This window comes from Sebastes fasciatus, chromosome 22, assembly GCF_043250625.1.
Source record: "Sebastes fasciatus isolate fSebFas1 chromosome 22, fSebFas1.pri, whole genome shotgun sequence".
NCBI classification, from domain to species: domain Eukaryota; kingdom Metazoa; phylum Chordata; class Actinopteri; order Perciformes; family Sebastidae; genus Sebastes; species Sebastes fasciatus.
This window is the reverse complement of record NC_133816.1, coordinates 18,929,746-18,943,205: the sequence shown is the minus strand read 5'-3', so window position 1 is coordinate 18,943,205 and position 13,460 is coordinate 18,929,746. Positions and strand designations below refer to the sequence as shown.

At 40.4% G+C, this 13,460-nt stretch overlaps 1 protein-coding gene across 4 annotated transcripts in view; it reads right to left on the bottom strand.

Annotated features, from left to right (window-relative positions):
• Positions 1-553: 553 nt before the first annotated feature.
• The window catches only part of dock11 (dedicator of cytokinesis 11), a 77,302-nt gene continuing 64,395 nt past the window's right edge, over positions 554-13,460 (bottom strand). For all 4 annotated transcript variants that reach the window (XM_074622783.1, XM_074622784.1, XM_074622785.1 and 1 more), the window contains 8 exons: positions 13,229-13,351; positions 11,928-12,041; positions 9,692-9,838; positions 9,201-9,411; positions 7,452-7,642; positions 6,566-6,666; positions 6,278-6,416; positions 554-2,885 (listed from right to left, as the gene is read on the bottom strand). In XM_074622783.1, coding sequence (XP_074478884.1) covers positions 2,796-2,885; positions 6,278-6,416; positions 6,566-6,666; positions 7,452-7,642; positions 9,201-9,411; positions 9,692-9,838; positions 11,928-12,041; positions 13,229-13,351 — 1,116 coding nt within the window. In that variant the 3' untranslated portion in view covers positions 554-2,795. The remainder of the gene's footprint in view (positions 2,886-6,277; positions 6,417-6,565; positions 6,667-7,451; positions 7,643-9,200; positions 9,412-9,691; positions 9,839-11,927; positions 12,042-13,228; positions 13,352-13,460) is intronic.

The window sequence follows — 13,460 nt, the reverse complement described above, 5'->3', positions numbered from 1 at the left end:
CAACACTGATTCATGGAGAGACCTTTGTCTGGTCAGCTAACATTACTGCCAAGCAGGTGAAATATAGTGATATTGTGGTTTTAGCTGACGTGTGTCGCCTCACTGTTTTGACGGATGCTCGCTCACATTCAGGTAGAGCGTGCACACGGGCGAGCGCGAGCAACAGGACACTGACTTTTGTTGACTTAACGGCCACAGGTGTCGCTGTTACAATCAATTTCGGATTCTTACAAACAGTCCCTTTAAGGGGTTACTCCAGCAATTTTTGTATAAAGTTAGTCACAAAGTTGGAGGGTTCACAAGGGACAGATTAAAGAAAAGAGAAGTCAAAATCAATGCAGCAGAGGCCAAAATATCCTGGCTTTTGGTCCAGTAGTAGGACTCATGCTCCGAAAGCGTTGGATCCTACACTTCCCATGATGCAACTCAACGATTTTCATACATTCTTGTGGCTGAATGGGAGCAAGCTGACAGTCCATATGAACGCAGGGCCGGCTCTAGCCACCTTTTGGTGCCTTATACGTGAAATGTATCGTCTCCAAACTCTCAATAAGTTTTTCCAGGTTTTATTGGAAAATGGCTTTACAAAGTAAGTTTGACAAGCAGCTGCACTTCAGTATACAATGCAATAAAAATGGAAAAAAAATCTCTCTGCTAGGACAGATTTGGACTGAGGTCCAAAACATTACAAATATAAATACATACATACAGTACGTACAAACATACAAGGATACAGAATTCACTTTACATACAGCATGGCAACAAAGTTATGTACATCTGCTTAAATATTATTCATCTATCTGCTAATTACAGTGTAGCACTTGTGAAATACTGTAAATAACCAGCGCCGTGATGAAGGTCTTATTACTTGAGATAAGGGAGTCGTTTCAGAAGCACAAAGGCACTGGATCTTAACCCAGATGTTAGGAACTCTCTTCACTTCCTGTACTGAAGTAAATATTATCACACCGCTGTAATCGGTGTGTCCTGTTTCTGACTTCAAATGTCTAAAAAGGAGCCCATAGAGAGAGAATACTGTTTCATGATTGTTCTAAAGCTCTGATAGAATTTGTAATCATATTAAATACCTCTAATACAACATATTTTTTTTACATTTACAATGTAATTGAGCTACTTTTAAACTAAGCCAACCCTTCTTGAGAGCAGCTTTATCACACAGCTTTAATACAACCCTGAGGTCTGTCCTTTCTTTGACTTTTAGGGAACACACTGAGAAGGCATTTGTCATTAAACAAACAGGGCAGTAACTTTTGCCCGGCGCTCACTCGGAGCTGCTGCTCTTTAGACGGGACTTATCTGTTTATCACAGGAATGCTAGCCAATAAACCCTCGGCTTGACTATCTTAATGCTCACCCTGCTGAGACAGACTAGAAAAGCCTGACCAAACAAAACACTGAGATGCTTCTAAAAAGTCGACTCGAGTAGTAAAAAAGGAATTGTGGAGGGAGCGTGGTGTCCTGCATAGATCTGAAGGGCAACATTGCAGAGAGAGAGAGAGAGGACGGAAAATAATTGCTTTTAGTACAGTATCTGCCTCTAACAGTCAATCCTGCAGTTCATCACAAAGGCAGAAATAAAAGTGCAACCTAGCATGACTCAGCATAACACCTGAACCTGGCATGCTGACCATTAGTCGGTGCTGCTGCTGCGATACATTCTCTGTAAATACTGCTGCTGTGGTTTGAATACATCCAACTTTCTGCGCTGCGATCTGTCACCCCAACCATCTTCTGCACGTACAAGTACAGTAGAGGTGCTGATGATGGCCAAATGGCATTTTCACCAGTGGGGTGTGTTGGCAAGTGTAGCTGGGCAGATGTGAAACTGAGAGACACCCTCACCCAGTTCAGGTCCTTGAGGGAGAAGTGAGAGTGTATACATGAGGGCATAGAGGACGGAACATGCCAAAATAAAAAATAAATGACTTGATAAATGAATAAATATGTCAGTAAATGTAGCAAAAAATAAAATAAAAAATAAATATAGCCATTAATTAATTGATAAAATGTGACATAAATTTATATATTTTTTAATTTGCCTATTTATTTATTTATCTTTGTATTAATTCCTTTATTTATTTACTCTTGTTTAATTTTCCCTTTTATTTATTTATGTATTTATTTATATTAATTCTTTTTTTCATTTGCATTTATTTTTAAATGTATTTATTTACTTATGCATTTATTTATTTATGCATGATTTTCCCTTTGCATTTCACCCCTTATTTATTTCCCCAAACTTATTTATTTCTGTATTCTTGTCTTTATACATTTCTTTTTATATTTCTTTATGCATTTTTGCCTCATGATGTATTTATTTTCATTAAATTTTTTATTTATTTTTGCATTTGTTTTTTTTTATTTATTTAATTTTTGCATTGCATTTCTTTTAATTTATTTTCAAACATAAAAATGTATTTATGTATTTATGCATTAATGTATTTATGTATTTATGCATTAATGTATTTATTTATTTCCCTTATTCATTTCCACAAACTTATTTACCTTACCAACTTATTTCTGTATCATTTTCTTTATATATTTCTTTACACATACAAAAATAAAGAAGCAAGTTAAAACAGAATTATACATTTATGTCACATTTCATCAATTAAATAATGGCTACACTTATTTTTAATATTATTCTTTTGCTATATTTAAAGACATATTTATTTATTGAGTCATTTATTTATTTATTTTTTATTTTGACAGGTTCCGTCCTCTATATAAGGGCAGTTGGCGGCGGTGGCAGAGGGAGGCCGGTGGGACAGAGCTCAGACCAGGTTGGCGGACGTCCCGCTGATGGCACGAAACACATGGAGGGAGTTCTGTAACAGCGAGCGCATCATGTCCTCCTGGTAGATCTGGGGTCAAAGCAAAAACACAGACAGTTCACACATAAAGGCAGAGGTCAGACGCACACTCGTACTCAAATCATCTCTATTTCTGCCCCCACACATTGAATTGAATGGGCTGATACAATGCGACACACTATGAGATGTGTTTTGTACAATGAAATACATAAAACAAAGTTATTAAAGTAGTTTTATAAATAATGTTGCAACAAACGATGAAAGTGAAAGTGAAAGTGTCCACATAGCATTCCCCCGTTGCTGTATGTAAAGTCATGTTATCCTTGCAACACATATTTTTTTATTTTCTAAACTCGTTGGTATTTCTCTGATATCTCATCATCTGATCTGATCTTTCTTTGCATGTTTTTTTGAATTGCTGATTAAATCTGGGATTGGGATCTGATGGAGCAGCTGCGGCAGAAACCAAATACTACATGCAGCAAAATAGAAAGTACTACTAGACACTGTGTTTGGCGAGGAAAAACTGGCACGTCCATTTTCAAAGGGGTCCCTTGACCTCTGACCTCAGGATATGTGAATGAAAATGGATTCTATGGGTACCCACGAGTCTCCCCTTTACAGACATGCCCACTTTATGATAATCACATGCAGTTTTGGGGCAAGTCATAGTCAAGTCAGCACACTGACACACTGACAGCTGTTGTTGCCTGTTGGGCTGCAGTTTGCCATGTTATGATGTGAGCTGGTTTTATGCTAAATGCAGTACCTGTGAGGGTTTCCGTACAATATTTGTCATTGTTTTGTGTTGTTAATTGATTTCCAATAATAAATATATACATACATTTGCATAAAGCAAGCATATTTGTCCACTCCCATGTTGATAAGAGTATTAAATACTTGACAAATCTCCCTTTAAGGTACATTTTGAACAGATAAAAATGTGTGATTAATCGCTATTAACTATAGACAATCACGTGATTAATCACGATTAAATATTTTCGATTGACAGCCCTACTACTAAGTGTTGCAAGTTGTGCCAGAAACCGCTACACTGCAGGTTATCAGTTATGAAGAGGAACACTGTCTCATCTGATTATCAATAACCTGACAAATCACATTGCATCTATCTCCAACAGGCATTCATCCATGCAATGTCTGTTACAACTTGCCTCACGTCAAAATCCGGCCAAGCCCTCAAACTCAACTTCTGCATCAGCCGTTATTCTAGTGCAATTTCAACATCTACTGTAAGTTATCATCACTTCTCCGTCAGAGGTTGATACGCCCAGTTCAGTTTATGGCTGACTTGTGATGAGACGGCAACATCCTGCAATTAATCTGTTAAACAGATCAATACATTCTCCGATCCGATCTATACAAAACATTTAGCTCTTTCATTTCTAGAGGACAGAATTCTTCTTCTTCTTCTCTGCTCCAGAGGAGACAGGTTTGACAACAACAATGACAACAACAGAACAGAAACCTGGATGTTCATTTTGCCGGTCATCCTGGTTTGTTTTGGAACTGAGGTAGCAGTATGATCTGTGACCAGGATGTTGTGTTTTACATGTCTAGACATGCAAATATTTCAACCTTAACCAGGACGCTACTGTGTAAGCAAACATCATTTGATTAGTGGCATCTCTCATTTGCAATGTTTTCAACACCATCTGCCGCGCCGGCGTTGACCACAATCTGCAATGTAAATACCTTAGCGTGATCTGGCAAGTTTGTCGAAGGCGGATTCAACGGCTGGCACGTCCGCCAGAAACACTTTCATCCTCTGAATGCCTTTCGGATGCTTAAAATCTTTTCTGTTTGAATGCATTTGCCTGATTCGTCTTCTTTTATTCTCACTTGTGGTAAATAAAGGAACTGTTTGTAAGAATTAGAAATTGGTTGTAACAGCGATGTTATAATGTTGTTCTGGAGGAGCTGCAGCAGTTATTTCTGCACAAACGTCCACTCTGCATTCACTAGATATTCTCAGAGCTAAACTAACTCTTCTGCAGTGTGTAGTGTGCGTGCATGCACGTGTAGAGGTGGAGCAGGCTGTGAGTGAAGGCAAGCAGGCAGAGGAGCAGAGTACAGCAGAGACTCCGGTCCTGGAGACCAAAGTTACGGTTTCCCCCGCATCCTCCGACCGCGGCCAACACTGTTTTGCAAGACGGGCTTCACTAGATAAAACTTTGCGGTTTTGGTGCTTCCGTATAGTTTGTGTTGGACTCTGAATCTGAACAGTGTAGCCACACGCGAGCGCGCATGGGACACCGACCCGGATTGATTTAGACGTGTAAGAAGCTACAAACAGTCCCTTTAATCACCCATTTTTTTTTAGAGTCTTTCCATTTTGATTGTTGCATTGTATCTGGATGAATTGATGTTATTTAGATTACCCATTCAACCATAAAATGGGTGCAAATTGAAAATTGATGGGTATCAAAAAGGACAAAACGGAGCTTTAACACACTTCATGATCACTTTACCTGTTTTTCCTTAAAGCTAAAGGCCAGCACAATGGAGAGAAAGAGGCAGACCAGTTAGTTCAGTGAAATCAGAGCAGCTAAAGTTATATCAAATGTCAGCTGGCACAATAACAATGCTGCAACACAGAGATGTCACATTCCACTGATGGGAAGAGGGTAAAGTACACAATATTATTGAGCAACAGTGCAATGATGTGCAACGTGATATTACAGCATGTAGAGACGAGTCGGGAGAATCAGCTCGATTCTACTGAATATTTATCCAGGAAATGTACAAGAGGAAATCAGTTCTCAATTATTTCTGGATGTTAAATTAACACAGCTTCCGCAACTCATTATGACTCACTCCCAAGTCCGAACATTCATCACCAATGTTAAACATTAAGCATCAGGGACATTATAGCGGCTCCTGAAAACTTCTCGAAACATTAGGCCCAAAGTCTTAATGAAATCAGGCCTTCGTTTATGCAACGTAACCAGCAGGGATAATGTGTTGATAATGGCTCTTTCTGTGCCAGTAAGATCACTCAGGTTTACTGTTTGTTGATTTTTATAGCCACGCCGCCCACGTTCTGGTTATTTGCACTTTAAGCTATTCACTAAAATAAACCACGGCGAAGTGGACTTCAACTTTTGCTGCTGCTCAAGGTAATTATGGGTGCAATAAAAATTATAGTGACTCACTTGTGGATAGAGAAAACATGGCACATGGCACATGTTAATAATGATTCATATGGATGTGCAGTTTGATTTGTCTCAGTTTCCATTTTCTTTATGTTACTGGCTCTTATGATGGCATATTGTAGATAAGTAAATAATTTAATACATATTGATTTGCCTCACTCCTGTGTGCACATGTTTGATGATTTTCCAATCCACTGCAGCAACCTCTCACATCAAAGCAGTATAAATGTCTGTGTCATAGGGGTGTAAACGTACGCAGAAGTTTATTACCTGCTCGTGGATGATGTCAGATAGCTCCTTTACCATCTCTTTGAAGTTGGCCTTCAGCCCCTCGTGGTACTCAAACTGGTCCTCTTTGATAAGACGCTCGTTGATGTCAAGAGCTATACTGCAAGCCTCGACAAAACGCCTGCAATTATAAAAAAAATAAAACGACAAACTTAATAACTAATAATCAACCATTAATTTAATAATAGAAATGAGGAAGAAGGGACAATAAGGAACAGAACAGATTAAAATGAGAATCAACAAGCAGCTAATTATAAGGACAAAGAGTACCTGAAAATGTCCTTGAGATCTTTTAATTTCTTGTTGCCAGACTGGTTGGATTTACTGTCATCCAAGAATGCTCTGGCGTATGCCATGGGACCTGCGTTCACCTGCAGCAAGACATGCCTCAAAGTGTTAAGCATTCCTATTCTCTGTTCAGCACGCAAACAGATAATAATCAGCACGCACGCACGCACCATTTGTCCTTTTCATAACACTCATACCGACAACAGGCCAGTTTTGCGCAATAACAGCAGTTCATGTTTGTTCTTTATACAAATATTAGATATATAAACTGTTATTAAAGTGGGTGATTTGCCATGCAGCAGTTATTATTATCTTGTTTTTGTCAATCTTCATGCATGAAAATAAACCAAACTTTGCACATATAGGTCCAGTCCTATGCTAAACTTCTTCAACTGGCTTTAGCCGTACGTGTTACAACTTTGCAACTTCCGCCAACATGTAGCCCAAGTGAGCAGAAATGTTCAGATGCTTCCACCTGGCAGGAATTATAACGCCCATCACTAAAACTTATTATATCTCCGCCCACAATTGTTTTGCTCAATTGACACCAAACTTGCTCCGCTGCATCTTCAGACTGTGAATAAGACTGACTACACAGCTACTGCAAATTCTCCCTAAATAAAGCTCCAATGCTTATGAAAAAAAAATGACAAAATGTTGAGGTCATCAATTGGAATCATCAGAATCACATACATTTTGCACGGACAATGGACTCTTTTGTAAACCACAGACCCATGGTGCGTCAGTGACCCCTTGATTTAATTTGTTTGGATGAAACAAAATAAAAAGTAATAAAAAAAATATTTCTTGTTTATTATGGTATTTTATTTTTCCCTCAGCTGTGTGCCTGAGTGTCTGAGACCTTTACCTGCACAGAGACGCAGCCCTGCAGTTTGAGCTGCAGCTGGATCATGTCCACCTCCTGGTTGGCGCAGAGTTTGGTCAGCTCTGCCGTCCGCGCCTTCATCTCATCTATGGCCACATCCACCGGCTTGAGCTCCACCTGCTTCTCCCCCAACACCTCCACGCGCTTCTTCACATACGGGAAGGTGTTGGCGGCTGGAGACGAAGAGGGCAAGGAGAAAACTGGTTGGGTCATGCTTTCAAATAGAACAAAATGAACATGAGCCGGATGTGCTTCTTTAAAGGGTCATCTTCAGGTGAGCCCTCAGTTGCTTGTCATGTGCAAAGGGATCAAATGCGATGACAAGTTTGACGGCTTACTGTAGCAACACTATATTTGTTTTGATTCACAGAAAGAAAAGCATCTGTTGTTTTGTTCTGCTGTTATTACAGTAAGGCTCAATGACATGAGATAAGCCAGAGATACTTGAATAGAGTGTGGCTGGAGGGATCCTGATATCCAGCTGCCCCTCGCTACAGTAACCAGCTGTTTTGATGTTTACTGCCATTAAGGAGGTCACACGGTGGGCAGTCAAAAGTTATATAAAAAATAAAACAACGCACATCTGCTCTGTAAGAAAAGATTCTAGTTTTTGTACATAACATTAAAGAGATAGTTCGGATTTTTGAAAGTGGGGTTGTATGAGGTACTTATCCATAGTCAGTGTAGTACCTACTGTACATGGCGGTCGGCACGCCCCCAGTTTGAAGAAACAGACAGGAGTACTTCATTACGGGGAACTGAAGCCGTTATCTACGCTCTCTTCAAAGCCACCAGACTCCATTGACAAAAACAGTAATTTTTACCTCTCAGAACACAGGAGTCGCTGGTCTACCGCTGCCTCGATCGGTTAGTTTGGCTTTGAAGAGAGCAAAGATAATCAGTTCCCCGTTGGAAAGGGCTGTCTGACGGCAAAATAAGGTGGTGAAAATATTATAAATATAGCGTACACTTCAACTGATATTGATTTTTTTAGGTGTCTAAGGGCGCTTTCACAAGACAACATCGAACTCTGGTGCTGACCAAAACAACCGGTTCAAGATTGCTTGCGAGAGATGGTCTCAGACTGTTTCTAAGCGAAACCAAAACGCAAGCTGCCTGTGTGAGCATTTGTTGAGATGGACATCTAGGCTGCAGAACATGCTAAATAAAGTCCATAAAAATAGTGACATTTATAAAGTCATTGGAGATAAACTAGAGGTGAAGGGATTTTGTGCAAACAGTAGAGCAGTGCCAAGTCAAAGTGAAAACACTTCAACAGCAGTATATCAAAGTCTGCGATTCCCTGCACAGATGTGGCAGCTCTCGAGATGAAAAAGATAAATTTGCTCCTTCGTACGCGCCCCTCAGCTATTTTTAATTTTTTTATTTGGAGGTTTTAATGTGTGCACTGTGAAAAGCTAACCAAACTAAATACAAAACAAACCGAAAGTATCAATTTCACTCTGACTATGTCTTGTGAAAGCGCCCTAAGATACGTGCCGACCGCCATCTACTGTAGGTAGTCTATGGATAGTTGCCTCATACAACCCCCACTACAAACTATCCCTTTAACTATGACTTCAAATGGATGAGATGTAATGCTGAGGTCTTTGCTTTGTCTCTGTACGATGTGTCATCATGATAACACAGATGAATGCATTATTAATGTGGTGTTAAACATGTTGCATTTTAAATGATGAGGTGTTTTGTGCACGAGTGTGTTTCACGTACTTGTTAGCACGCTCCTCCTCTTGCACTGCTCCTCCACCCCGCCGTGCTTTTTGCCCGTCAGCGTGTACGGCGTCTCGAACACAAAGCGGTTGATGTTGTGGCACTTCTCAAAGTCGGTCTTCTTCTCCGGCGCCTCCTTCTCCTCAAAGTACGCCTTGACAAACGTCACCTGGAAATAGGCGAACTTGACGTCCAGGTCTTTGGCGTTTACCTGAGGGAAAGCAATCACCTTTAAATAAAATAGAATTGCAAAAAGCACTACAGAGAGTTGGGGAAGATAATTGAGGCTCGGATGACTTGTTGAGAATCCCTCAACATCCCTCTTGACTGCTTCAACACAAGCTGCCCCCTCAACCTCCACTGATTCACAATAAGAGCAGCCAAAGAAGTCCGATTTTATCTTGTCAATCGAGACTTCCCAATGACTCCATGGAGAGGAAACATTTCCAACATTATGTTCATTATGTTCTTCCTCCATTTATCTACCGCACCTTGTTTGAGTCATGAATTATCTTGACGTTTTCCGGCCCAAACTTTTCCCCGTAGAGTGTCATCAGCCGCTGAGAGATTTCGGACAGGCCGGTGAGCTTGGGCTCTTTGTAAATGTACTCCTTTCCGTCCTCCTCCTCGAAGAAACCCTGCACAAAACACAACGAGAGACAGTCCATTTTTAGTTCAGTAACGGGTCTTAAAATGTTATTTTTCCTTCAGTGTTTTCAATACAACTTACAACTTATAATCAACTTCAAGTGCCAACAATGCCAACAGTGGCGTGAATCATGCTCTGAATCACACTTGGTAACCCGCTCAAACACGTGGAGGGAATTCAAGTGGAAGGTTACAGGGACCAGGGAAATTAAACAGACGAGTAAATAAATAAGGGAATTAATGCAAACATAAAGAAATAAAGAAATAAAGAAATAAAGAAATAAAGAAGCAAATTAAAACAGAAATATCAATTCATGTCACATTTTATCAATTCATTAATGGCTACATTTATTTTTTTATATTATTATTGCTACATTTAATGACATATTTATTGATTTGTTTTTGATTTTGGCAGGTTCCGTCCTCCATAAAGATGGGCCCAATGCACATTAACAAATGATGGAGAAATTGTATAGCACAGAAACAGGAAATCCTCTCAATGTATTTTATAGCCTTGTTGTAAGTAATATGCAACACTTACACCACATTTCGCTTTACTGGCACAACGCATTTGCATGACACAACATTTCCTGAAAGTGTTCTGCTTGACTAACGTCACTGCAGCTATTTGAGCCAGTTTATTGCGTCCGCGGACTTGAACCTGCTTGTTGTTGGAGTGCTATCACAAAGCTGTAATTGTAACCCTTGCATGGCGAGAAGAGTTACTGTGTTGCACTCAGCTGCTCTTACAAATCATATTTGTAATGACTGTAATTTCACTTCCAGATTTTCAACATTTGGCACATTTCCATTATATATTCAACATTGAAGAGGGATGTGATACACGCCTACGCGATCCCCAACAAATGGATTGAGTCACGTTAGGACAGACATTATTTATGTGTCATGATGACAGGGGATTCTCTCAGTCCTCAGTCCACCAAAACAAAACAATACAGAGACACATAATGTCCATTTTCACTTCTAACTGTAAAACCTTTTTAACAGAAGTCCCAAACACTAATAATACCCATGTATTTAAATTGTTTCCCTGCTTCCTCACAATTTGAAAAGCTGAATTCCTCATGCACTGCACTCCACTTCACGTAACTCTACGTTCACACTGCGAACTACACAGCAACATTATACAAGTCTTTTTCAATGGAAGTCAGTGGCATGAAGCTACAGACTGTCACGCAACGTGTCGGGCGTGACACGCTAAAAATAAAGTTGAGATGGTCTCAACAAAACACACCGTTATCTAGTCCCCAGTGCTATTTAACGACATAACTACGTCAACAAGCGCTTGAGCAACACTTCAACGGCGACTCGCTGGCAATGTAGCTGACCACGATGGCCGTTTTATTGCTTTTGGCGCTGGTAGTGTGAACGTAGCATAACGCCCGGACCAGACTGCCTGCATGGACTGCTGCGTCTCTCACGCCTGTGGGGTCGACACCGGCAGCGTCTCCTCTGCTGCAGCTGCTTTAGTGACTTGCTCGGCTCCATGATTGAATAAAGTACGGGGTTTTAATTGTGGATTATTACTATTATTTACAAATGAGCACATGCTTCTTAACCTTTTTTCTGTCTAAAATAAATGTAAAAGACATTTATAATGAAATGAAATGGACATTATGAAAGGCAAACTCTATGTAGAAAGAAACGGCTGGCAGTAGCAGTTCAGCAGCAGCAGCAGCAGAAACGCTGTCGGAGTGGACGTCACACGCGTGCGAGAGAGAGGTAGCTGTCAAACACTGCTAATGCATCCAGTGAGTTCCGGGCGTTATACTGTATAAAAATGTCATCCTCGCCATGGACATACACACGTCAGTCATTAAGACTTTATAAACAATCTCCTTATTTTAAAGCTGTCTGGCAAGGGTTGGAATTCACTTTCACTTTCACTGTAATCCTTTAAACAAAGAGGAGAATGATTCATCACCACACCTGTTTGGTTTATCTACCCAACCTCTTTTGCATGCAGCATAGCGCTGTGTGTCTCAGGTGCACTGGATGCTGCTCATTGTAATTGCACTTTAAATAAAAGACCTCCTTGAAGCTGCTTGTCGTCCTCACCTGTCCGTAAAAAGCCACTCTGAAGTATGTCCCGAGCAGCCTGCGGCCTGACTGTATCACCTCCATGATCTTGTTGTAGGCTCTGTGCAGAGTGTCGTACAGCCGGCTTAGTTTCTGGAAAAAATAAGACAGATGGCATCAAAGTTGGTCTATTTTCTGAGTGTTTGTTTATTGGAGCAACTGAGCAGTGCGTGCAGGAACGAGCAAAAGCATTTCAGTAATGTAATATCCCCAATAAACACGTAAAACACATTAATCAAACTCATTTTTCTTTGTTTACATTGGATAATTGTATGGTCTTTACTCTTGTGGTGAAGGTATCAATTTGCGTTTTGAGGGATGAGCATGCACACAAAGGAAGGAGTATGGCTTGAGGATATCACACAGAGCAATTTGTGCCAAAATTATATTTGGTGCTTGGCCACTATTCTGTCTTTCAGAGGCTGTAGCGGGCTTAGCTTGTTGGGAAGGAAGCTAAATAACGCTCCAAAGTTAGGCAAAATTTTAGCGAGGAAAAACGGGCATGGCCATTTTCAAAGGAGTCCCTTGACCTCTGACCTCAAGATATGTGAATGAAATGGGTTCTATGTGTACCCACGAGTCTCCCCTTTACAGACATGCCCACTTTATGATAATCACATGCAGTTTGGGGCCAAAACAAAGCAGATTTTTCAATGCAGTATAAATGGTAAAAATGGTTTCTGCATGCTGGGATAAAATGCAATTCTTGCAGAAATCTTCAAATGTCAACAGTTTTTGATACAAAATCACAGCATGACTTTTTCTATGGTGTTCCTCAAGGTCTTGGTGTCTTAATGTGGTATTTTGGAGGGATTATTGATCATTTTTATCAATTCTCGAGTGGTAAAAATTGCTGCAACAACTTAGCCCTGATGTTGTTTTCAAGAGCAACAAGGAAGAGCTTTTAAAAGCATTAGATAACCACCAGGTTGCAAGTAATTAGTAGTTAGAAAGGTCGAACTGGTATGTTGTTAAGTGGCTGCATTTCTGTGGCCTCAAGCAACCCTACTGGCAAACAATACAAAATGTGATGAAGAGGCGCTAACAACCCAGTGAGTGCAGGTCAACAAGTCTAAGAAGGAGGAGTGGGAAATGAACAGGGTGAGTAAGTATTTATCTCAAGAAAGAACAACCACAAACCAAAGTCCTTACATAGGTGTGATTACTTGGCCTTCAAAAGAATGAGGACATGGATGGATCACTTTGCAAGTGAAAGGCGAGAAACAGTGGCTGCGTGTTTACGATATCTGTTTGAGTGTGTGGGGATGTTGCTACGGCACCTCGTACTCGTGACGCTTCTCGTAGATGGGGATAATGAGCTTGGCGATGTGCGTGATGAGCTCATAGCGTTCGGCTTTCCACAGCGCCTCCACGCAGACCTCGAGGTGTTCCACCAGGACTTCCTAAAAAGGGGCAGAAAAGGGAATAAAAGGTGTCTTTTTGTTAGGATTTAAACCTAATGTAAAGTTTTCAACACTAGTGCTGATGCAATACACAAGTTACAGTACCGAT